The 25720-nt window shown below is 34.6% G+C and overlaps 1 protein-coding gene across 1 annotated transcript in view; it reads left to right on the top strand.

The window, feature by feature from the left end:
• CEP120 (centrosomal protein 120) overlaps nt 1–25720 on the top strand; it is an 84282-nt gene that overhangs the window by 13161 nt on the left and 45401 nt on the right. The window contains exons 6-15 of the mRNA XM_012524554.4: nt 1096–1244; nt 8917–9114; nt 14892–15119; nt 16121–16337; nt 16851–17028; nt 21545–21694; nt 22424–22606; nt 24436–24532; nt 24630–24782; nt 25340–25429. Of these exons, the coding sequence (XP_012380008.1) occupies nt 1096–1244; nt 8917–9114; nt 14892–15119; nt 16121–16337; nt 16851–17028; nt 21545–21694; nt 22424–22606; nt 24436–24532; nt 24630–24782; nt 25340–25429 (1643 nt within the window). The remainder of the gene's footprint in view (nt 1–1095; nt 1245–8916; nt 9115–14891; nt 15120–16120; nt 16338–16850; nt 17029–21544; nt 21695–22423; nt 22607–24435; nt 24533–24629; nt 24783–25339; nt 25430–25720) is intronic.

The following is a 25720-nucleotide window of genomic DNA, read 5'->3' as shown; positions in this document are numbered from 1 at the left end:
TATCCTTACTGTCTAAAGGCTGCCTTTATTAAAATGTTAATGTGTTGGATACTGTGCTAAGTGCTTTTATAATTTAATTTCATCTCTTCAATAATCCTATACAAATTTTGAAGAGGGAAAAATGGAAACTAAAGAAGGTCATATAATTTCCTTATATAAATAGCTAGCAAATTACAGAACTGAGATTGGAACCTGGATCTGTGTGACTCAAGAGACTTGTGTTCTTAACCATTATATTATTTTCAGCCAGTACTATAGTAAGCATAGTATCTCTTAAGGATTAACTTCTAGAAGGGGGATTGCTTGGTATAAGGTGTGCATATATATATAAAGTTTTGAAAAGATTCAACATTCTAGTCTCCAGAAGGTTGTATTAATCTATACCTATGAACATTGAAAATGCTTATTTTCCTTAATTCTCCCCAACTGGATATTTAATATTTTAGTTGTGTGTGTGTATTACACCAATTTCAAAAAAACCCTCTTTAATCCCCTCATATTGAGGTCTGTATGATTATATCTGCTCTGAAAATTATTTCATGGTTTTTCCCTATTCTTAGAAAACTATTAAAATGTTTCAACATGGCATTCAAGAATACCCTTTATGATATGTCCTCTACTTATGTCTCCAGCCTCATTTCTTTCTCAGTTAGTCCTCATGAGATGAGAATGCATACCACATTCATTTCAGCTCCCTAATTATACGATTTCTCTTGTTTCTGAGCCTTTCTACATATTGTTCTTCCTTTTTTTCCCGATTTAGGGATCCTTCTTTTGTTAGTCAAATCTTGCTTATTCTTCAGTTCCCAGTTTAGAGTCATGTCTTTCAGGAAACTTGTTAGATGCCTTTTCTTATGTGGTTTGGTAAATTGAAGTTTAGAAAATGAATTATCTTGTTTCTAAATATGGCTATCATGTACAGAAAGAAAATGGCGCTTAAATAAGAGTTCTTGGGAGTGTAAGAAATTAAAGGAAACATAGAGATGTTAACTGTATATCCATGAAAACTTCCAAGCAAATAAAAAAATGTAATCACAATCTTGTCTTGTTTTATGGTAAACTACATGTAGTTTAATTGTATTTTTCTCTGTAAAGTACCTGCCAGCCTGAATGGACTTGACCCCAAAGACATTGTGGCAGTGCTGAATGAGGAGGGAGGCTACCATCAGATTGGACCAGCAGAATATTGTACTGACTTCTTCATTATGTCCGTGACCATAGCATTCGCCACCCAGTTGGAGCAGGTGAGATTTTCCCTGAGATGTAGTGATTCATGAAGAATTTGAACATACATTAAAATAAACAAACAAAAACAAAGAAAACCCCCTTATCTATTAAGTATTAAGAAGATTTGCTGCAGACTTACTTTTTTAAAAATTTTATTTTATTTTATTCTCTGTCCCAGCTGCCTCCCTCATCTGTTTGCTTGTTGTTTTTTGCTTGTTGTCTGCTTGTCAGTTTGTTTTTCTTTAGGAGGCACTGGGAACCAAAACCAGGACCTGATGTGTGGGAGGCAGGTGCTCAGCTATTTGAACCCCATCCACTCCCTGCTCATTTTTTTTTTAAGATTTATTTCTCTCCCCTTCCTGCCCCCCCGTTGTCTGCTCTCTGTGTCCACTTGCTGTGTGTTCTTCTGTGTCCTCTTGCACCCTCGGTGGCACCAGGAAACTACATCTCTTTTTTGTTAAGTTATCTTACTTCGTCAGCTCTCTGTGTGTGTGGCACCACTCCTGGGCGGGTTGCGCTTTTTTTCACACAGGGCAGCTCTCCTTTCAGGGGACACTCCTTGCACGGGGGGCACCCCCATGTGGGGGCGCCCCTGTGTGGCATGGCACTCCTTGCATGGGGCAGCTCTACGCATGGGCCATGTCACCACACGGGTCAGGAGGCCCTGGGTATTGAACCCTGGACCTTCCCATATGATAGGTGGATGCTCTATCAGTTGAGCCATGTCCGCTTCCCTCATTTTCTTTTTGCTTGTTGTCTGCACATCTTCTTTAGGTGGCACTGGGAACTGAACCTGGGACCTCCCTTGTGGGAGGCAGGCACTCAACTGCTTGAGCCCCATCTGCTCCCCTGAATTTTACTTTTTAAAATTAATTTTGAAAAATGTTTTCTTTTGTACCAGAAAGCATTTTTACTTTAGGAATAGAATAAATTTGTATGATCTTGGTAGTGTTAATAAGACAATAAATTAAATCTCTCAAGAATTTAGAAGGATGTACATCAGTAAATGTTTTCCACTGTCCTGTGTAGCATTATAAGGACTGGTGTGAAAGGAAAGTATTTTTTTTAAAGTATTGATTAATTCACTTTTTGGAGAAATTTGCAAGTAGGAAAAAATATATCTCAGTAGTATTTTAAAGGCTGTCAGATCTAGGATTAGATTTTACCCTGTTTACATGCTGTTAAATAACAAGTTAGCCTGTTATTTTTTCATGAACGCTGGCAGAAGACATGAGATTCTTGGGTCAGAGATAAAGAACTTTATTACTCTTGGCCCTGTAAGCAGCAGGAGTATCAGCATATTTTCTCAGTTCCTCTTAACCTCAGGGTCTATGTCAGTGACAGAGGGATCTAGGCACTTGTTCCACATGCAGTGGAATTGTATCACAGATGAGAAGCACTAAACTCAGAATCCACCACTTTTATTGTAAGCAGTAAGCAGGCTTGGTCTTTGTGTGGGAAGACACATGTTACCTAATCTCACAAGGTTACCACCTGCATAAACAACCCTGGGAAATGGCTTAGGTGAAAGAGTGGTCGGGGCTTCTCAGTCTCAGCACATTCAATAAGAATGTTCAGGGTCCAAGGCAGGTTGTCTCTCCTAGTAGTAGTTCCATACAAAATGAGCTATTATTCCGTTGTTCTCAGGGTCAAGTCTAGTTTTCTTAACATTATGTCAATCTCTAGCAGCTGAAATAAATTAATATTTTCAAAAGGAGAGATACGGCTTATATAACTCTAACATTTTATCAGAGTGTTCTCTTCCTTGAAGACAAAAAATTCCCATTTGGCCCACATTCACAAGTGAAATACGCAATTAATGGTTGCATTTTTACCTGACTCACAAGATTTATCAGGTAAAGATTTTTTCAAGAAATGTGTTTACTTTACCCTCTAGAAAAAACACTTTTTATATATGCATTCTTTGAGCATTTATTCTTTCTCTCCTAATTAGGTTTTGTCATTTCCTCATTTATACTTTATATATGTCCTTTTTCCTTCCCCATCAATTTCTTTATTTTTTTTCTCTTCATAAAGCCCTGTCTATGAATTTCCCCAGGTTAACATGTCATGTGGCTAGATGCAAAGCCAGATGTTTACTTTTTTTTTCAGCCTCAACATAAAACTCTCAGAGTCCCTGCTTTAGATAATTAGGACTCTACTGTGTGTTTACTGTTTTTGACATGCTTACAAAGTATTTTAATTGCCATCTTATTTTTAATATTTTTTGATTCCCTAGGGAGACAGAGTGGCATAATTATTAATTTTTCTTAATTGCTTACTCTGTTTTATGTTCTGTGTAAATAGGCATTATGCTGAGTACTTGCTGCATTTAATCCTACAACAACCTTAGGGGATTATTATTTTCATTTTGAAGATGAGGAAACTGAGTCTTAAGGAGGTTTTACAGCTAGTAAGTGGGCTGTGTTTTTCTGATCATAGAAGTGAGGTTCCAAACTCTGCTGGTCCCATATTATGCTCTGTTGCCTCTTATGGGGTTTGGAATAAGGTAGATTTGATTTGAAATCTCATTCATACTACGGACCAGTTCCTTTAACTTATGCAAGTTACTTAACCTTTACGGGGCTTGATTTTTTTTCACTTGTGTAATAGTGATACTTTGAGCTTTGTAGATGTGTATGGGAATGAGCTAATTTAAGTGCCTAGCACATAGTACTGCTTTACTTGTATATGAGCAGCTACATTTGTATGCTGAAAGCTTTTTCTGGGTAATGGACCTATTGAGTCCACAACAAAAATTGTTGAAGTTCTTGGTAATACCATGTACGTAACATTTATGACAAATTACACTTTCAGTTTAGTTACACATGCACACACCATAGATTGATGTGTGGTGGGCCATTCACACTCTTTATCAAAAATTAAGCCAAATAGGTTATCTATCCCTTTATATTGCTTAATATTTCTTGTTTGCTTTTTTTGTTCTTTATAGACAAGCAAAGAATTTTAAAAATTACCCAGTTAATTTTTTTTCATAGCCCATTTAAAGGCAATGTGGGAAAAATATCTAGCAATAAACAAACATGTTACTTTATCAGGTTCAAGTGACTTAGAGCATGATACCCTAAATTTGTACTAGGATGGAAGAGTGCATTTCGAACAGGAAAACTGGATGGTGATAATTTTCCTTCCTTTTGTGAAATTTTGAAAGTGAACAGTAAAAATACGTAGTCTCTAAATCCCAGGAAAATAACGGATTTTTAAAAGAATCTCCCATTGAGGGAATTATTTAGAATTTAATGTATCATGAAATATATAAGGATCATCTTTATTTCTTAATTTTATTATTTTACTGATTATGGAAGAAAGTAAAAGAAAATGAAATCTTCTTTAATTATACTCCTCAGAAACAATCACTGTTAAGGGTAATGTATTTTTCCCAGACATTTTCTTATTCACAAAATAACAACCGCTAACTATGTACTAGGCACTGTTATAGCATTATACATGTTTTATCTCTTTAAGTCTTTTAACAGCTCTAGAAGAAATGTAAGAACAGGGTGATTAAGTAATTTTCCCAAGATTTCATAACAAGTCCATAGATAGACCCAGCCATTGCACAGCAGGGGGTTGGGAGTAGGGTTGATGCCAGAATTTGTATTCTTAACAAGTATATGGGTAAAGTGCTACCTTTTGGTATATTTAAATTCATAAGATTAAAATCTACATGATTAAAATCTGTTTAATCAAACATAGTAAAGCAACTTATATTTTTTGGGTATTTACTATGTTCCGGGTGCTGTATTCGTTTTTGTTGTTTTTTAATTTTAAATACTTTAAATTTTAAAATACTTTAAAACTTACAGGACAATTATAAAAATAATACAAAACTCATACAGAGAATCCCAGCATACCTCTATTCCCCCCAAATACCCACATCCATCAGTATTAACATTTGCCACATTTATAGTATCTTTCATTCTTTTTGTCTGCCTGTCAATCCATTTTCTGAACACTTGAGCATAATTGGTTTACATCATGTTCCTTAAACACTTATTACTGCCCTGAACATTTCCTAAGAGCAAGGATATTCACTTATGTAACCCACCTTAAGTGCAGCTGTCAAGTTCAAGAAATTTAACATGAATAGAAAGGTCACAGTCTATATTCCAATTTTTTCATATTTCCCAATCATGTCCTTTTGAGCCTTTTCTCCTTCCTTATTAAAATCCAACCTGGGATCATATATTACATTTGTCATTGTCTCTGTAGTTCTTTTTCCTTTTTTTTTTAAATTGGGGAGCATATATACAAGATAAATTTTCCCATCTCAGTAATTCCCAAACATACTATTCAGTGAGATTTATCACAGTGATGATGTTGTAATACCCTTACCATCTTCCATTACTACAACTTTCCCATTTCCCACATCGGAAACCCTACACCTGTTTTGCATTGTCTCCATTCCTCCTGCTTCTCCTATGTCCTGGTAACCTGTACTCTATTATAATTCCTGTCTCTATGAACTTGTATATTCTCTGATATTTTCTTTGTCATTATTATGGAGCTTAAATTGAACATCCTAAATCTATAGCAATCTCACTTGCTTTGACAGCAACTAACTCCAATAGTATACACAAATTATGTTTCTATACCTTTCCGTCACCCTACTTTTATGGAGTTCTTGTCATAAATTACATGTTTATACATTGAATCCAGAACCACTGATTTGTGCATTGCCTTTTAGACCTAGAAATCTTTATTTCTTCATGTGGCTTCCATCTATGTCTGTTGTCCTTTCTTGTCAACCTACAGGACTCTCTTTAGCAACTTTTGTGGGTTCTGATTATTTGGGAATGCCTTAATCTCTTCCTTATTTTTGAGAGACAGATTTGCCAGATATAGAATTCTTGGATGACAATTTTTTGCTTTGAACACTTTAAATATGTCTTCCCACTGCATTTTTGCCTCCGTAACTTCTGGTGAGAAATTGGCATTTAATATTTTTGAAGCACCCTTGTATGTGACACTTTGCCTCTTCCTTGTGGCTTTCAGAGTTCTCTATCTTTGGCATTTGACAATTTGATTTGTGTGATAAGTCTTCGTCTGGGTACATATGGATTTATCATATTTGGAGTTTGTTGAGTGTCTTAGATGTGTATATCCATGACTTGTTAAATTGATAAATTTTCAGCCATTATTTCTTTTTCTCTTCTATTTCTGGTGGAAGTATATTGGTATGCTTGGTCATGTCCCACAGGTTCCTCAGGCTCTGTTCATTTTTCTTCATTCTTCTTTATGCTCCTCAAATTGGTTGATGTCAATTGTCTTATCACAAGTTCACTGATTTTTTTTTCTTCTGTCAGCCCCAATTTGCTGTTGAAACCTATAGAGAATTTGAAATTTCTGTTACTGTGGTCTGAGTTCTATTTGGTTCCTTTTCATAATTTCCATTCCTCTATTGATATTTTCTTTGTGTTCATCTATCATGTCCTGATTTCCTTTTTTTCCCTCCCCCTCCCCCACCCTGCTGTTTTTGCTATCTGTGTCCATTCCTGTTTGATCATCTCTGTGTCTTTCTATTTTTGTCTTCTCATTTTCTACTCTAGGCTTCACCAGGATTCAATCCAGGAACCTCCAGTGTGGGAGAGAGGTTCCCTGTCACTTGCGCCACTTCAGTTTCTGGTTTCTGTTGCATCTCGCCTTGACTCTCCCCTGTGTCTCCCTTTTGTCGCCTCATCATCTTGCTGTGTCGCTCACCACCCGGTTACGCTTTTACCAGGAGGCCCCGGGGACCAAACCTGGTTCCTCTCATATGGTAGGTGGAAGCCCAATCTCTTGAGCCACATCTGCTTCCATGTCCTGTTTTCCTTTTGTCCTTGTTTTCCTTTAGCTCTTTGTGCATGCTTAGGACCATTTTTTAAAGTCTTTATCCTATAGGTTCCACAGTTCTGGTCCTCATTAATGATTTCTAATGCTTTGATCTTCCTTTGTATGTTTTGTAACCTTTTGTTAAAACCTAGATATTTTTTATATTTTTATATGCTATTGCTGGAATTTAGACTCTTAGATGTCTGTTCCTTAAGCCTGTATCCAGCTAGTATTATGATAATGTTTTCCTTGAATGTTATGAGCTAACAAAAAAAGTAAGGAAAAAAGAAAACACCTTTCCCAGTCTTTGGAGATTGGCCTTTGCAAGTCTTTTCCATACAGTGAGTTTATAGAGATAGCTGAAGGACCAAGTATAGGGGCCTCCCTGATCCTTTCTGCCTTTGTTTCTTGTCTTGGGTATGCCCATGTTGCCTTAGGAATTCTCCTATTTACATGGATATGAATGACCCCTTTTTCCTAGAAAACATTTTCTTCTCTGCCTCTGGCATTGCACTATATGTCCTGCAGCCAGCAACCCCTTGCCCCAGGCAGCCATGACTTGGCTGATATACTATGGTGTTCTGTAGGAGAGCTGTCTTCTACATGTAGGGAAAATTCTGGAATGGCAAGCCTGCAGTGAGTGTCCTCGTTTGGTCCTCAGGCCCCCACCAGACAGATTGGGCCAGATGTACATGCTCCCAGTATATGCACAAGGATTTCTGTGCTCTCTGAATAACCAGGACCAGGGCCCCACATTGGGAGCATGAACTCACTTAGTTTCAAGCTAGTGAGAGAATGAGGGAGGGCCAGCTGCAGCACCACGAGATCCTACACTTTTAAATTGGTCTTTTCTTGATTTGGTGCTTACCTTGTTACTGCAAGCCTTTAACTGGTTTCTGGAACTTTTGAGAAAGATGTTTCTGCCAGTTCTTAACTGGTGTTTCAAAGCTTCTGTGGTTGAATGGAGCCCTGAAGCTTCTCACTCCACCATCTTGATCCTGTTGAATACCCCATGTACTGTTTTAATTTAGGTGGTTAGTACTTTTATTTTCACAAACTATGTTAATGGTCCTGTTCTTTTTTTAACCTAATCATATATACTCTATAACTTGCATGTTTCAAGTTAGTATATCATTATTTAATAGCCATATTGTGTGAATAAGCCATCATCTTTTGATGAACATGTCAATATTTTATAGTATATTGCCATTTTTAACATTGTCTTAGTGAATATTTAGAGTCTGTTGGAAGATATTTTATAGGGCAAGAATCTCATCTCTAAGTCATATGGCCATTATCCTAGCAACTTTGGGAAGTAACACTCTTGAGAAAGCATCTTTTTTTGCACTGTTAGTTAATTCATAGGTTTCTGCATTTTAACAGAGTAGATGAAAAGCTTTTTGATCAAAGACCTGAATTACAATGTTATTAAATGTCCTGCATTAAGATTTTTTAAAAAACCTTTTCTCATTTATATACTGTTGTCTCTGATGGAGGTGTAAGGATAAGATGAAGTAAGTATGAGAGAGTAAGGAAAGTTCAGTTTAAAATATTTGATCCCTTTTTTCCGTAAGCAAACCTATAGCATATTTGATCTAAGGACCACTTGAATGAAAAGAAAACTATGAAACAATATAGATTTACAAAAGTCTTATTCTTTTTGTGCTTTCCTATGGCAAACCTTTAAAAATTAATCAAAGTAGTAATTTAGTAGATTTAGAAATTTTATTTCAATGGTTACTTTTAAAGACTTAAATTCTCAACATTTTAGCAAATATTCTTGAAGTGCATCAAACATACTGAGCACTTTTAATGGTTTAGAAAATAATATTCTTTTCTTTTTCTTTGAATGTTTAGTTAATTCCATGTACAATGAAACTTCCAGAAAGACAGCCTGAATTTTTCTTTTACTATTCTTTACTGGGAAATGATGTTACAAATGAACCCTTCAATGACCTGATCAACCCAAACTTTGAGCCAGAGAGAGCATCTGTTCGCATACGTAGCAGTGTAGAAATTCTTCGTATTTATCTGGCTGTACAGTCTAAACTACAGGTGAGTATTGTAGCAAAATCCTTTTTATTATAGATTATTTTTAAATATTAAAAATACTTGAACTCTGTCCTCTTTCAGTAGTGGAGGTCATCTTTCTACTGTATTGTTTAATTTTTGAGGATTATCTTCACCCAGTGAAGTCACTGGTCTAACAGTCACTTCAGAATATTAGGAGACATACGTTCTTAACCAGTTATTGAGAAAAGAGGAATATCAATTAAGTTCTTTATTAGACTGTACCTTAATCCCTGAACTGTGGGAATAGTCAAAGTTTGGCTATTGTTAGCGGAAAGAGTAGTGATAGACACTACAGATCACACTAGATTTCAGTGTTTATACCCTTTAATGATATTGAAAGCAGAGATACAAGACAACTTTCTAAAACCTGCCTTTGAGTTAGAGTACTTTGGTAAACTATTTTTAAATTGAACTCTTTAAAAAAAATGAATGAATCTAATACATATTACAATTCTGTTTTATGAATATTTCTCTTGGTCATACTGAATTGGGGTAGTAAAATAAAGGGTTTGGTGTAGTCATTTGTTTAAAATAGAGTATTTTGAGTAAGTAGACTTTACTTGCATTTTGGATGGGAGGTAGGGAGACAAATTAGGAAATTTTAATAGAACTAAATTTTAGAGGTGGTTCTGTTGAATTTAAGATAATTAGATAATTGAAGATCACATAAGATGATGAAAAGACAGAAAAAAGCAGTGTGAATTTTATTCTATATCTAACATTAATCCTTACCAAAGTATTCACTTACTTAGTTTGATTACAGTGGGCATTTAAACCATAAAAATACTTTTTGTCTAGCCCATTAAAAATATCACATGTAAAACATTAAAACTACATTATAGGTCTCTCTAAACCCTGTCACTGGTGGTATTAGAGCTAAAAACATTTTTTATGGAGTGTTTGCTTATTGCTTATATATAAATACCAAGTTTACCAAAACTTTGCTGTAGTAATTGAAAAGAATATATTTTTAACATAACACCTGAGTCTGTTTTTTAGTGTTGTCAAAGTGGTGTAATAGTCAGCCAAAGGGGTGCTGTTGCAAAATACCAGAAATTGGTTGGTTTTTATAAAGGGTATTTATTTGGGATAGGAGCTTACAGATACCAGGCCATAAAGCATAAGTTATTTCCCTCAACAAAGTCTATTGTCATGTGTTGGAACAAGATGGATGCCGACGTCTGCGAGGTTTCAAGCTTCCTGGGTTCCTACATTCCTGGGGCTTGCTTTTCTCTGGGTTCAAGGTTCCTTTCTTCCTGGGACTGGCTTCTCTTTCCTCTGAGAGGTTACTTCCCGGGGCTCCTGCTTAAGTCTTCAACATTAAACTCCAACATCAAAACTCCAACATCAGAAACCCTCAACTCTGTTCTTTGCCATGCCAACACCCTAATCATAATTCAGTCATGCCCAGGTACAGATCAGATTATAAGCATAATCCAATATCTGTTTTTGAAATTTATAACCATATCTAACTGCTGCAGGTGGTTATGCTGAACTTTTGATTAGCTATCAGTGAGTAACAGTATATCCCCCTAAGGTATTCTTTTTCACCTTTTACTATTAAACACTCAATATTCTATATAAAGGCTGAAAAGCAAGAAAATATCGAAAAGTATTTTATGTGTGAATAAAACAAAATTAATTAAAGTTTTTAAAATTTTCCAAGTGGGCTTGTTTCACTGACTTGATTTTTTAGAACTGTGTTTAGATTGTTAAAATGGAATAGGAAAAAATTTTGAGTGGTTTTTTATTTAAACAAAGAACAATATTGTTTTGTTTTCTATTACAGCTTTTTTTTTTTTTTTGAGGTATCAGGGCCAGGAATTGAACCTGAGACACCTCGTATGTGGGAAGCTGGCATTCAACCACTGAGCCACATCAGCTCCCAAGTTTTTTTGTTTGTTTGTTTGCTTGTTATTTGTCTTTGTTTTGGGGAGGCACCAGAAACTGAACCTGGGACCTTCCAAGTGGGAAGGAGACACACAACTGCTTGAGCCACCTCCGCTCCCTATTATTGTTTTTTTTTCCCTTCTCCATCCCCCTTTCTCCTTTTCCTTCCCCCCACCCTGCTTTTTTTTCTGTCTGTAGTCCATTTGCTGTGTGATACTCTTTCTCTTTTTGTCTTCTCTTTGTTTTCTCCTCCAGGATTCACCAGGATTTGATCCTGGGGACATCCGATGTGGAGAAAGGTTCCCTGTCACTTGTGTCACCTCACTTCCTGGTTTTTATTGGGTATTATCGCTTTTCAAAAGTATTCTTTTATTTATGGAAGGATGAATTCAATATTGGTTGTTTTGTTTTTTTTTTTCTTTTTAAACATAATGTCCATGAAAGTAAATGGGTCTTGTTTTAGGAATTTATAATATCTCCTTTAAAAAAATTACTAATATTATCACTGTTGTTATTATTATTATTATTGTGGTAGCATATATATCACAAAATATCCTATTTTAACCATTTTGCATTCAAATCAGTAGTATTAATTGCATTCATGATGTTATACATCTGTTACCAAAACTTCTTCATCACTACAAACAGAAACCCTTACTTATTAAGCAGTCACTCCTCATTCCTGTCTTCCCCCAGTGCCTCATAATCTCTAATATACTTTCTGTCTTTGTGAATTTGCTGATTCTATATATTTCATATGCAGAGAATCATACAATATTTTTTCTGTTGTGTCTGGCTTATTTCACTTAACATAATTTTGAGGTCCATCCATGTTGTTGCAAGTATCGGAACTTCATTTCTTTTTTATGGCTGAATGATATTATATTGTATGTATATAACACATTTTGATTATGCATGTATCTGTGCACTTGGGTTGCTTTGGCCTACTGACTGTTGTAAATAATGCTGCTATGATAATTGGTATAGTCAAAAGTATCTGTTTGACTCCTTGTTTTCAGTTTTTTTGGGTGTGTTCCTAGAAGTGGAATTGCTGGATCATGTGGTAATTTTTTGTTTAACTTTGTGAGGAATCACCAAACTGTTTTTCATAGTGGTTGCATTATTTTATTATTATTATTCCCACTAACAGTGTACTGTGGTTCCTTCTCTGCATCCTCACCACCACTTGTTATTTTCCATTTAAAAAATAATAGCCATTCTGGTGAGGTGGTGTCTCATTGTGGTTTTGATTTGTATATCCTTTTTGGCTAATGATGTTGAGCATCTTTTCATTTGCTTATTGGCCATTTGCTTATCTTCTTTGGAGAAATGTCTGTTCAGTACTTTGCCCATTTTTAAATTGGGTTGTTTTTTTGTTTTAGTTGTGTAAGTTCTTTGTGTAGTCTGGATATTAAACTCTTATCAAATATAGGATTTGCACTATCTTCTCCAATTCTCTAAGCTGTCTCTTCACTTTCTTGATAATGTCCTGTGATACACAAAGCTTGTAATTTAATGAAGTCCTGTTTATCTATTTTTTTTCTTTTGTTGCTTTTGTTTTTGGTATCAAACCTAAAAAGACATTCCCAAATAAAAAGTCATGAAGATTTTTCCCTATGGTCTCGTCTAAGAGTTTTATGGTTTTAACTCTTATATTTAGGTCCTTGACGTATTTTAATTAATTTCTATATATGGTGTGAGGTAAGGGTTCATCTTCATTTTTTTGCATGTAGGTAGCCTGTTTTCCCTGCACCATTTGTTGAGTAGGCTATTCTTTCCCTGAATAATGGACTTGGCACCCTTGTTGAAAATGTTTGCCATAAATGTCATTATTATTTAATATGTTTGTTGAACTTCTTTAGATAACTTTTATCAACTGTCAAATAACAGCAGTTCTTTTTAGCAGAGAAGCAGAATAGCAAAGTCAGAATTAGATCTGAAGTTAGCTGACTTTCCCTCTTGAAGTTATATTCTGTGTGAGATGATTTCCAGCTTTGTTTCTTCCCTGTCCCACCTGAGGACTCTAAGCTCTGGACATATTAACTTTTTTCCAACAAATATTTATTGTGCTATGTGTCAAACACTGTTTTAGATAGTGGGTATTTACTGTCTCAGCCCATGCTGTAGTTTGGAGTTTATGGTGCAGTGGGGAAGACAGCTAAGTAATCAGGCAGTTAAAATACAGTGAACTGGAAAGTTTAGCAATAGGTGGGGCATTACCTAAATTTGGAATTAGTGGAAAAAGTGATGTCTAACTAAAGGAGAAATTGCTTTGAAGTTTGCAGCATATTTCTCTCCTTATTTTGTGCATATTGTTTCGAATGACATACTTCTCTTCAGGGTCCCCAACCTCCTTAAATATTGCTTTCTCGAGGTTAATTCTTATTGTTCAGATTACACATCCCATGTATTTCCTATATATCCCTTTGTGCCTGACACAGACTAGAGACTTAATGAATGAACAAATGAATGAATGAATGATCCATCTACTATACAGTGAAGTAAAAAATCTATATATTTGGGGGAGAGGACTTGGCTCAACTGATAGAGCGTCCAGGGTTCAATCCCCAGGACCTCCTGAGCCATGTGGTGAGCTGGCCCATGAGCAGTGGTGCCACATGCAGGGAGTGCCATGCCAAGCAGGTGTGCCCCTGTGTAGGGGTACCCATGCACAAGGAGTACACCCCACAAGGAGAGCTGCCCTGTGTGAAAAAAGCATAGCCCGCCCAGGAGTGGCAAACACAGAGAGCTGATGCAGCAAGATGACGAAACAAAAAAGAGGTGCGGTTTCCCAGTGTCGGCAGATAATGCAAGCAGACACAGAAGAATACACAGCGAATGGACACAGAGAGCAGACAACAGGGGGGAAGGGGAGAGAAATAAAATAAAATAAATTTTTTAAAAAACTATGTATTTTTGATATATAGGCCATTAATTTATAATGCACAAGAATTTTAGAAGAGATTTAACCTAAGTATTAAAAGTTTTAGTTGCTGTTTTATCTGGTGTCTAAAGCTTGTTTATTTTAAGGGAATGTGGCATATATTAAATAATTGAAACAGTTTAGTTGTGTTTACACTTACGTTCTGTGTAAATAACAATGTGTTTGCTTACAACATGTAGTTTTCATTTTCTTTCAAAAGTAGTTTACTTTTGGCACCTTATTTTCTTACTAGAGAATGCAATTTTTTTATCCTTTTGAAATTTTTTATCTTTTTGATGTATTTTAATACTGCATATTTTAATTTTCTTTTGCAGTTCAGCTTGCATGTCGTAGTTGAAAATAATCTATTAACTAACACTTATCACCATCTATCTTTTATTTGGGTAATATATTATAAATTCTCAATTGATTTGTTTTAAAATAAAATCTATACTTAAAGAGAAATTGTGTTAAAACATTGGGAAAAAATATAGGCTGTCAGCATGCCAAATGAAGCCCTTTAATGTAGGTGAAGTATTATCTTTCAAGTCACTGTACATATAGAATTGTTTGTGTGTCTTATTGTATTATACAGTATACAATTTGCAAATGTAAAATACAATAGTAAAATATTAAGGTAAATAATCATAGCTTACTTGAAGGGACAGAAAAGGGAAAAAGATTATAACATGTATATACAGTACTGAAGGAAGAATTGAAAAAGAGGTAATAGCTTCATTATTGAAATATTAGCAGTCATGTATAAGGAACTATTACTTAATCATTGCAGGTCAGTGAGATGCTTTCCTTTTGTGAATCATTTTATAACTTTGTTTTGTTTTTATTTTGTTTTTTATTTTGTCATATTCTAACTTTTTATTAAGTTTACGAGTTTAGGAAAGAGGAAGCTATAAAGCCCTGTTTTGATTTTTCTCTTTCATATTAGATCCATCTTTGCTGTGGAGACCAATCACTTGGAAGCACAGAAATACCATTAATTGGATTACTAAAGAAAGGCAGTATAGAAATCAATCAGCACCCGGTTACAGTTGAGGGTGCATTTACCCTTGATCCTCCAAACCGTGCCAAACAAAAGCTTGCACCTATTCCTGTGGAGCTGGCCCCAACTGTTGGAGTATCTGTGGCTTTGCAGAGAGAAGGCATAGATGCCCAGGCAAGTAGTGATTCCCTCCCTCCCGCCCCCTGCACAAATCTCCAGTATTGCACGTGATGACTTGCAAAAATTGAACTTTGAAGAGTTACCTAGCGTAAGGAAGTATTTATTATTTTTAACTAGTGGACTTTGTTATACTACATCTCTTTTCTGAAAAGGCATTTCTGAAAAGTTCTGTAGTTGCACTGCTATGGTTTATAAGTGACTATATGAAGAACCTCCTTAGCCTTACAGGACAGTATTCTCATGTAATGGAAACTTTTTCTCCCCTCATGTTCAGTGATTAAGTCAGAGAGTTAACTGGTAAAAGAACAGTTTTAGACCTAATTTCTGGAAATCTGCATTAATGGTATCTTTTAGATTGACAAAACCTGACCTGAAGAAAGTTCTTAGTTCATTAGTACTTTATAAATCTTATTTTCTTTTTTAGGCAGTTTTTGCATTTTAGAGGGGTAGTTATAGTGTTTTGGTTTTTTTTCTGTTTTGTGTTTTTTGGAATGTGTCTATCCCCAGAATCAACTTTAGGATCCTGTTCTTACCAAGAACTGATCTTTATGTAGGTTGTGAATTAAAGATTAAAAAAAAAAAAACAGAATGAAACACCTGATGTGACAGTGTAAAAGTTAAATAGTATGTACTTGTAAAGGGAAGAAATAAGAGAAGGAGAGAAAAAAATAGGACTAGACATCTGTCTTTTTAGGAGTATAGGCCTCCATTGTACTGCCTTCATAGGAATTAACCTTTCTCGGGGACACATCTGCCTGACTTCTTGAATATCCCTTCTTACTCATTAGGATGCATTTTGGTACTCATCTCTGGATATCCTGTTTTCTTCCTGTTCATCTTTCTTTTTTATGGTCCTAGATGTTCTAAGGAATATCCAACTGGGAATATCCAAACGGGGAAAGGAAATTTATATTTTTAAAAATGGTAAAGTTTTTTTGCTTAATTATGAAGGAAAGTTCTTTGCAAATTATATTTTATTAAAAAATTGTTTTTAGTCTTTAATTGAACTAAAGAACCAGAATGTGCATGAGCCAGAGTGTTCAAAGAAGAGAGTTTTAACCCCCATAAAGGAGAAGACACTTACTGGGCCCAAATCACCAAGTGTGTCCCCTGTTCCCACTCAAAACCGGTCACCTCCAACAAAAGATGATGCAACAGAAAGTGAAGTGGAAAGCTTACAATATGATAAGGACACAAGACTACATCCCAAGGGTAAGGCTTCCTTTTTACAGATCTTTTAGGTATCAGATTCTACATCCATCTACCAAATGGCTATGGGAGCTTTCATGCATTCTCTGTAAAAATTGCGGGTTTTTAAACAATCAGTAATGTGTAGTAATATAAAAGTCTTCAATTTAAGAAAATGTAGGGGAGCAGGTGTAGCTCAGTGGTTGAGTGCCTGCTTTCCATTTGTGAAGTCTCAAGTTCAATTCCCATATGTCCTGAAAAATAAAAGTAATTGCAATTCGTTTAACTTCATAATAGAATTTCCTAAAAGATAACAAATTTTTTGTTTTACTTACATGCTAGAAATAGAAAGTAAAGTGTGTAGTTCTTTCATTTTGAGATGCTCATGCCTCAATTTATCTGTTTATAATAAAGATCTAAATAGTCTGTTTCCTTGTTTGAAAGCAAATGAGATGATAGTTTTAATTATGTGAATAATAAGAGAAACTGCTTGCAAATGGAATTATTTATTTATTCTTATTTTTATGTTCATTTCAGCCATGAATTCTTCTGTGCCTACTTCACTGACCCAGCCAATGATTACATCCAATGCTTCAGAAACAGCTTCAGGACAGAAGATTGCTGTTCCAGCAACATCACATCATTTTTGCTTTTCAATAGACTTAAGGAGTATCCATGACTTGGAAGTTGCTTTTCCAGTCAACTGTATTTTAAGGTGTGATTTGATTTTGTTTCAAGTTCTTATTTTTTTGAGGAGAAATCCCTTTCATCTGTTCAGGGAGTGACCTAGAAAGAAATGTCATCGAAGAAGTTATAACATTTGTTAAATCAGTGAGTTAAAAGGAGATAAGGCTATGTCCTTTTGATCTTGAACTTAAAAACCTGGGTGGCGGTGGTGACACAAGAGATAACAGTCTTATGTATTCTGCTATAATAATTGGAGGTCTTTATAGTAATTTATCAGTGCTGCTATTTAAAATAGAGACTCTTTAACTAAAAGGATATTGTTTCTGGAAAAGGTACTACAGATCAATGTAATGAAAGCTAGTATCTGATTTTTTTAAAATAAAAATATATTATAATGGGAGGCTATATTCCTAATACCTACATTTTATAGCTATGAATCTAAATTCTATACTGAATAACTGTAAGTAGAATATGCCCATATCATTCAGGATAAAGAACTGTAAAATAAATAAGTATATATTTATATCAGTTAGATGAGTTTACAGAGTATTTTGCTTTTGATAATGTTATATTATTATAGAGTTGTGGCTGAGATATAAATTAAATGTAATCCAGTATTGTGTTTTAGTTGGGGGTATCTAGCTTCCTCCTCATAAATTTCTTTGGAGCAAAGACTGACATTTGAAATAAAGTTGTTGGTCTTTCTGTGATTTATGTTAGAAAATTTTTCCGCCTTCTCAGATTGCTGTTACTGAGGGTTGCAACAACTATAACTTGCTTCCTGCTGTTCTTTGAGGGTCGCAACAACTATAACTTGCTTCCTGCTGTTCTTTGAGGCAGGCCTGTCTTTCAAATGTGTAAATCAACTTATACTTGCATCAGATTTCTCAATTCTTTGGTTCCCTATTAATGATGCTAAATGCATTGAATGGAAATCCTTCCATCTCAAATTAAGTTCTGCATGTTACCTCATGTTAGAGGTTGAGAATCATTGCTGAAATGTTGCTATTTGAGAATTGAAGACTTACCAAAAAAAAAAAAGTTTTCTCACAGGCATAGCTTTTCTCAGAGGGCTTAAGTAACATCTCTTAAAATTAATTTTAGAAATAGAATTATTATTACTTAATCTCTACTTTAGGATTTTACCTTTTCTGCCTCCTTAACTGTATTCTTTCTGCTACTGCTACTAAGGTACTACGATAGCTAGAGAGGAAGTTGGGCAGAAACATTGAAACATAGGGAAGGTGATCTAAATTTAAATGATGTGAGGGGAAAGACTTGCACAAGCCCATTTAGAAAACACTGTTTGGTTTTGTGTTTCCTTCTTGTCATATAGCCAGCTGCATAATCACTAAGTGCCTACATTATGCCAGCAGTGTGCCTGGGCCACATAAATAAGAAAGCCTAGTGAGGAAGACAGATTCAGAAATACGTCAGTAAATGAAGGATGCTGGCAGTTCATCTGGCAAAGAAAAGGGGAAAGAATATTCTAAACAGAGGACAGAAATAGAATTCACTTGTTGATAGACTACTGTTTCTTCTATCTTTAATTTGTTAGAAGGCAATTTTAAAAAGGTTGACCATTTAACTTTCAGTTGGATGAATTTTATGCTCTCATGTTCTATATTGAGGAAATCATAGTTTCCAACTATGTAATGGAATTCCTGAGGTAGCATTGATGTTTGAAAAAGTTTAATCTGTAGTGATTGTTAGTTTTGTTTTGTTTTGTTAATCTCTAAATCCTGTGCTGGGGTGGTATGGTCTGAATTCTAGGGCATGATATCTCTCTGAGACAACTTGATTTTAATAGATGTGTAATTATTTAGGAACTGGATGAATGCAAATGGTTGTTGTTGTAGGAAAAGCAATTTTTACTGGGACAGTTTAAATTCTAGTTTTTGTATATGAATAGCAAGGTACAGGATGAAATTTAAGTGAGCATTATAATGTCTATATATGTTTTCTTTGTAATAAACTTTATTTTTAGAGAAGTTTTAGATTACGTCAAAATCACAACAAAAGTATATAACCCTATCTCACACACACACATTTTCTCCTATTACAAACACCTTACATTAGTATGATACATTTGTTAAAATTGATGAACCAATATTGAGGCATTGCTATTAGCCAAAATCTATAGTTCACATTATGGTTTATACCTTGCACTATACACTTTTATAGCCTTTGACAAATGTACAATGTGATGTATCCATCATTGCAGTATCATACAAAACAATCCCAGTCCCCAATGTTCCACCTATTTATCCCTCCTTCTCCCCCCTGAACCCCTCGCAACCACTATCTTTATATCAATGTTATAAGTTCTTCTGTTACCACATGGTAATACCTACAATAACAATAAAACTACTTTGGTTCATGGTTATACTCCCCTTCTTAATGTTTGTTCACTCCTCAGTCTTGACTAATTTGGGATGATGTCTACTCTGACTGTTTCAGGTTTAGAGGGGGCTTAGATATTATGGGGCAGATGGAAGGAACTGTTTTGCTTACAGCTGTAGACACTCGTTTTGGGGGATGGGACTTATCCGTCATCCTAATTTTATTAGTTTTTGGGGGCAAGTGTGAAGAACTGGAGAGTAGGAGTTGGCTGCAACTCTGCTGGCATTCAGTGCTTATATAGCATATGAACTATCCAAAGATTTAAGACTCAGACGAGAGTGGATGTGGTTCAAGCAGTTGAGTGCCTGCTTCCCATGTGGGAGGTCCTGGGTTCAGTTCACGGTGCCTCCTTAAAAACAAAAAAAACATACAAAAAGCAAACAAATGAAATGAAAAAACTAACTCAGGTTGCTGATGTGGCTCAGTGGTTGAGAACCGGCTTCTTACATATGAGGTCCCACGTTTAATCCTCGGCCCCATTACCTCAAAAAACAAAACAACCGAAAATCCAACTCTGAGACATATATTTAATGGGTGTAATGATAATTATAGGTTCAAATAAAAGGAGTAGAACAATCATGAGTAAGGGAATTATAAATGAATATGACTATTTGGGGGAAATTACCATATATTCCCAAATAGGGACTGCCAAGGGGATATTGATTTCATGAGGCTGTGTGCCTTTCCTATAGAGTCTGGACATCCGAGAGCCCTTGGGAGCACCTTTTTTTTAAAAGGAGGTAGTGGTAATTGAACCCAGGACCTCAAATGGGAAGCAGATGCTCAACCATTGAGCTACAGCCACTCCCCTTGGAAGCACTTTTGTTTGGGGCTTTGCTTACTGTGGCAGTTAGTGAAATCTGCCTAAGACCTGCATAAGCATAACTTCTGGAATGACCTTCTGACCTATTTTGAAATCTCTTTCTGTAAAAACTCTTTTGTATTTCATATTTCCCTCTTATGGTCAGGGTTTTTAACAAATTCATCACTGGCTAACATTTGGTAATCATCCATTGGTGCTAGGGAGGCTCATTCCCAGAAATCATGTCCCACATAGGAGGGAAGGTAGTAAGTTTGACTTAGAGAGAGGCCACATTTGAACAGCAAAGTTTTCAGGAGGTAATCTTAAGCATTAGTTATAGTTAGGCTAAATTTTATTTTTTATAGAAATAAGGTTCATAAGTACAAGCATTAAGATCGAGGGCTTGGCATATTGGTCTGTTTTCTTTTATTAGGTACTGCCTATATATTCCAGAGGTTTTTTGCCATTTTATGGTGGTTTAAAATACAAAAAATTCAGCTATATTTAAGCATTCTTCTATTTAATCTGATGTGATTTTTATAATGAAAGAATGGAATAACCTTTTTTCATCATTTGATCCATCCATTAATGCATTTGAGTTGCTTTCATCCTTTTTTCTGTTGAAAGATGTTACCATGAATGCATCCTTTAGGGACTGACTAAGGGTTTTTCAGCTTATAAAAGGTCAGGACGCTATTGTATAAAGGAAACTAGGTTTAGAAATTATATTCCTCAAGCATATCTTGAGTGCTTACTATGTATCAGAAACCCCTTGTTCCTGGCAGTGCAAAGATGAAAAAGTTTGGGCTGGTGACCTCAGGGAACCCTTAAACAAATGGCAGCTCTGTCTTTGATTAGTGGAGTCTCTTTTACTCCTAAATCTTTTTCTTATTTTGGAATATATCAATGTTACTATCTCTTTCTTATTTGCTGTCATTGCCTTTAAAATATCAGAATTCTTCTTCCTCAGAGATACACTGAAAGTATCTGTAAAGCAACTTTGGGAACTAGTGTTATATAAATCAGGAATTTTCTTTATAATTTTTAAAACTTTTAGTTACAGGATTACAACAAATCTCTCTTATTTCTTGTTTAGTATAGTTGGTATTGACCATAGAATAAGGAGTTTAAGACATTCACAAAAGTTTTCATATCATTACTGAAAATATTTGCATTATTTGAAAATTGGTAATGATGGTAAAAACATAAAGTTTTCTGTCATTTATCTATTTAAAATATTCTGTTTGCTCTTAATGCTCAAATTGCACTTTTTGAAAAATCAGAGTATCAATCTTAGCTGTAAACTATCTTGTAAAACTTTATTGTTTATACTTTCTAGGTACTCGTATCCATTCTTTGGAAGTGCAGCTCCCATTATGACTAATCCTCCTGTAGAAGTTCGGAAAAACATGGAAGTTTTTCTTCCCCAGTCTTACTGTGCATTTGATTTTGCAACTATGCCTCATCAGCTGCAAGATACCTTCTTAAGGTAATGTATATAGTGTATATGATATTGTTTTCTTAAGTAACAACTCTTGAAAATTTGTATGTATTAAAAAGAGGAATTCCTATTATTTAAATTCAAAGCAGTTTATGCATTTGGGACTCAAGAAACAAATTTACTAGTGTCTATGACATTTGTGCTTCCATTACATAGTTTCATGTGATTATGAAGGCTTTTTTCAGATCATTTGCCTGAGTTTGGATAGTTGAACTATGTAATAAAAGAATCTTGAGTAATTAGGGTACTTTGAAAGTATTCTTGCCTTTTCCTAATATAATATATGAAGAGAAATAAGAACTATTTATTTCTATTGTTGAGTAACTGAATGACTATAATGTATTATCTTTTTCTGTCTTTCTCTCTTCTGATCTGTAAACTGTAGTTGTTAATTCAGTTACCTGTTGTGGATTTGTGAAAGAAAATGATCTGTGAAATGTCCATTTACTTTCTCAGTATCACAATTAAAATTTGTATATCATTTTAAAAGAAAAGATGAAGAGTTAACAAAATTATCTAACCATTTGTAGGAATAATAGTATTTGAAGTTTTTTTTATTGCATAAAAATAGTATTTCTCATTTGTTACTTGTGAAATTGAGCCTTTAACAGTTGTATTTTCTGACATTCTAGGTAACTACATTAAGAGAATTCAGGTTTTAGTTCAGGAAAAAATTTAGAATTGATAAGTATGACCTCATGTTTCTCTCTTCTTTAGGATTCCATTGCTGGTTGAATTATGGCACAAGGATAAAATGAGTAAAGATTTACTTCTGGGAATTGCAAGAATTCAGCTTTCTAACATCTTGTCTTCAGAAAAAACCCGTTTTTTAGGTGCTAATGGTGAACAATGTTGGCGTCAAACTTACAGTGAAAGCGTGCCTGTTATAGCAGCACAGGGGTAATGAGTTTCACAAAACTGGTCTTTGCTCTGCTTTTTTAAATCTCATGATTTGGATTAGCTGGCCAAATCCATCTTTTCATGTCATCTTTCTTATCTATCTCCTTTGACTTGTGGGGGCTATACTTTAATTTTTTGCTCTTTGATACCCATTTTACATTAATAAAGTAAGGAGTCTGCTATTCTAATGCTCTAGTACTTACTCAGACTTGACCTTTTCTTTTTCCCTTCCTGATTTGTAGCCTGATAGTTTTAAATTTAGGATCTATTTTTTTCATTTAGTAATTCAAGGTGAAATTTATAAAGTATGTTGGAAATGGCAATGACCATTTTCCCCTTGAAAATTACTTAAACTTCTGCCTTATCTCTAAAATCTGAGAATGTTACAAATGCTTAGCAATAGGGGCAGTTTTGAAAATCATTATGTGTGTTTTGTCCTGACATTCATAGCCACAGACAAAAATTTCAGGTTTTCACCTATTAAAAAAAAAAAATCTGCTAAGTTATCTTTTTAAAATTAACACTAAAATTTCAAATTGTTTAACATTGCTTATCAGGTGCCTTTATTTTTAAAGCATAATGATGATGTTGAAGAAAATAAGGTATCTGTAAAACTACGAGAGTAATTATTATAGAAATTTCTTCTGTTACTCTTCCCCACCTATAGCTACTTCCAGAAACTGAAGAATTTAATAAAACTTCTGTTTACTTGGGAGATCTGGAATTGGGTGTTTTAGAGAATCCAATATTTTGGTTTACTGAAATTCTTTTTATTTCAATTCCTGTTCTTGAAAATCTCTCTTAAAATCAGTATTCTTTTTTGTCTTTATAAATGCAATATAATGTAAATAATGACTTATAATTAAGCCTCTTTTAATGCTGTCTGTTTGTTCTGAGTACTAACTTTTATTGCCCTGGACTTGTAGAGAAGTTTTAGGAGATTTCCCTCAGTGAGCACTTCAGATAAATCCAGGAATTTCTTACAAAAGTGATAGTGCTTCATTCATTTCTTCCAAAATCTTTGAGATTAGGAGAAGAAAACTCAGTAGTTACTTAAGTATTCTAATTTTGAGTCCTAGTCATTAAAGTTTTGTTTGAGGGTTTATTGACTATATCTGATTTAGACAAACCATGTTTTGTTTTGTTTTTATTGCCAAGGTTTTATTTTACCCAAATGTTTTTGTCTTGTTTTCACTTATAATTTAATGATAGATGCTGCATGCAGTTTTTTATACAAAGAGATAATCATTATGATAAAAATAACAACTCTTAGGAATTATCTTGAGGCAATGCTCTTATACAGTAAAATGTTTTTGTATGAGTCTGTTTATCTAAGCAAAAGTAGAAAATTAATTGAAGATAATGTATTAGAGCAAGAGTAAGTGGAACTGTTAAATATATTATTATAAGGAAATGCTACTGATAAAACTAGGATAAAAGGCTGAAATTGTGTGATCATAGTGCGTGATGTGCACGTGTGTCTACATTTACATAAAACAGAAGAAGGAAATAAACTAAATATTATCAGTGATTGCCTGTGGACAATGAAATTTAAATTTCTTCTTTATACTTCTCAGTTTTTCCAAATCTACAGTTGTTGTGGGTCATTTTGTCATAATTCTGTGATGTACTTCATAGGGTGTTTGTGATGATCAGAGAAAATCATGTGTATGGAAGTTCTTCAAGCCTAGAGAAGCTCCTACAGTTTCAGCAGTAAGAATGTCAAGTGCAAGAAATGTTGCCTACTCCCCAATACTATATACAGCATTGAAAAAATAATGTCAAAATGTTTCCATGATTTTTTAGGATATTTCTGGTTTCATTTATAGGTCAAATAATAGGATAGTAGATCTTTCATACACGGTGACTTTAGAAGATTATGGACTCGTAAAAATGCGTGAGGTTTTTGTCACTGATTCCTCTCAGGTATATATAATTTAACACCAATTTTTTTCTTTAAAAGGGATCCAATGTGTATATATGTGTATATTTGTATTAATATGTTTTTATATTTATATCTTAGGGTTTATCTGCTGTACAGCAGAAGCCATCTTCTCTTCGCCCAGCACTCTGTACTTCAGAAATCCAGACAGAGCCTCGTGAAACCTTAGAATACAAAGCAGCACTTGAGCTAGAAATGTGGAAAGAAATGCAAGAAGACATTTTTGAAAATCAGGTTACTTTTTAAGTATTACTTTTAAAAAATCTATTTTGGTGACATAATATATATTTTTTTCTCCATAGCAGGCTTTTCTATGTCCCTATGTAGTTACTCTTAAAGTTAAGAATTCTTACTCTTAAAGAAAAAATGATAATAAAAAGAATACTTGAATGTGATAAATTGGCAAAAGCTGTTCGGAAGGATTCTTCTAACTTTGTCCAGGATTCTTGGGCAGAGATAGGAATGAAGGTTATAATTCAGACTTCGACTTGAAGATTTCTTTTAATCTCAGGTCCTCGTTTAGAGGACTGACCTGGAATCTGGCATCATCAGTTTTCAGAGAGAGTCAGAAAACTCTCGCTGTTTGCTTTATACCCTCCTGAATTAAACTTATATAGACATTACCTACCTTAGGCAAACTCCTTTTTATTTTATATATATTTTAAGGCAATAAAGAATCCCTGAGGAAGTATACTGGTGATCAGTATGAATTATTTAACTGAAAACAAATGATCCTTTTATTTGGAGTATGTGGCAGTTTTTTAATGACTTATTTTTTCTTCCTTTTGTAGCTAAAGCAGAAAGAACTGGCTCACATGCAAGCTCTTGCAGAGGAATGGAAGAAAAGGGACCGAGAGAGAGAATCACTAGTAAAGAAAAAGGTAACAACTTGTGTAGAAATTGCGGGGGGGAGGAGGAAAATATTAACGATAGTAACTTGTAAAATGCATTAAAGAAAATCTCTGGAAGGATACAAAGACTAATAATACTGGTTATATGTTGGCATGGATGAAATGAAAATGGATGGGTTGGGGTGGAGGGAACCTTTTCACTATAATCTTGTGCATTTTGGATTTTGAACAACAAAAAGTATAAATATAAAAAAATGAATCCTCTAGGGAAAAATTCTGCCTCTGTATGAAAAATAAAATAGCAAAAAAAGTATATGTAAA

Source organism: Dasypus novemcinctus, chromosome 2, assembly GCF_030445035.2.
Source record: "Dasypus novemcinctus isolate mDasNov1 chromosome 2, mDasNov1.1.hap2, whole genome shotgun sequence".
In the NCBI taxonomy this organism is placed as follows: Eukaryota; Metazoa; Chordata; class Mammalia; order Cingulata; family Dasypodidae; genus Dasypus; species Dasypus novemcinctus.
Note: the sequence above shows the minus strand (reverse complement) of the source record. Positions and strands in the feature narration are given on the sequence as shown.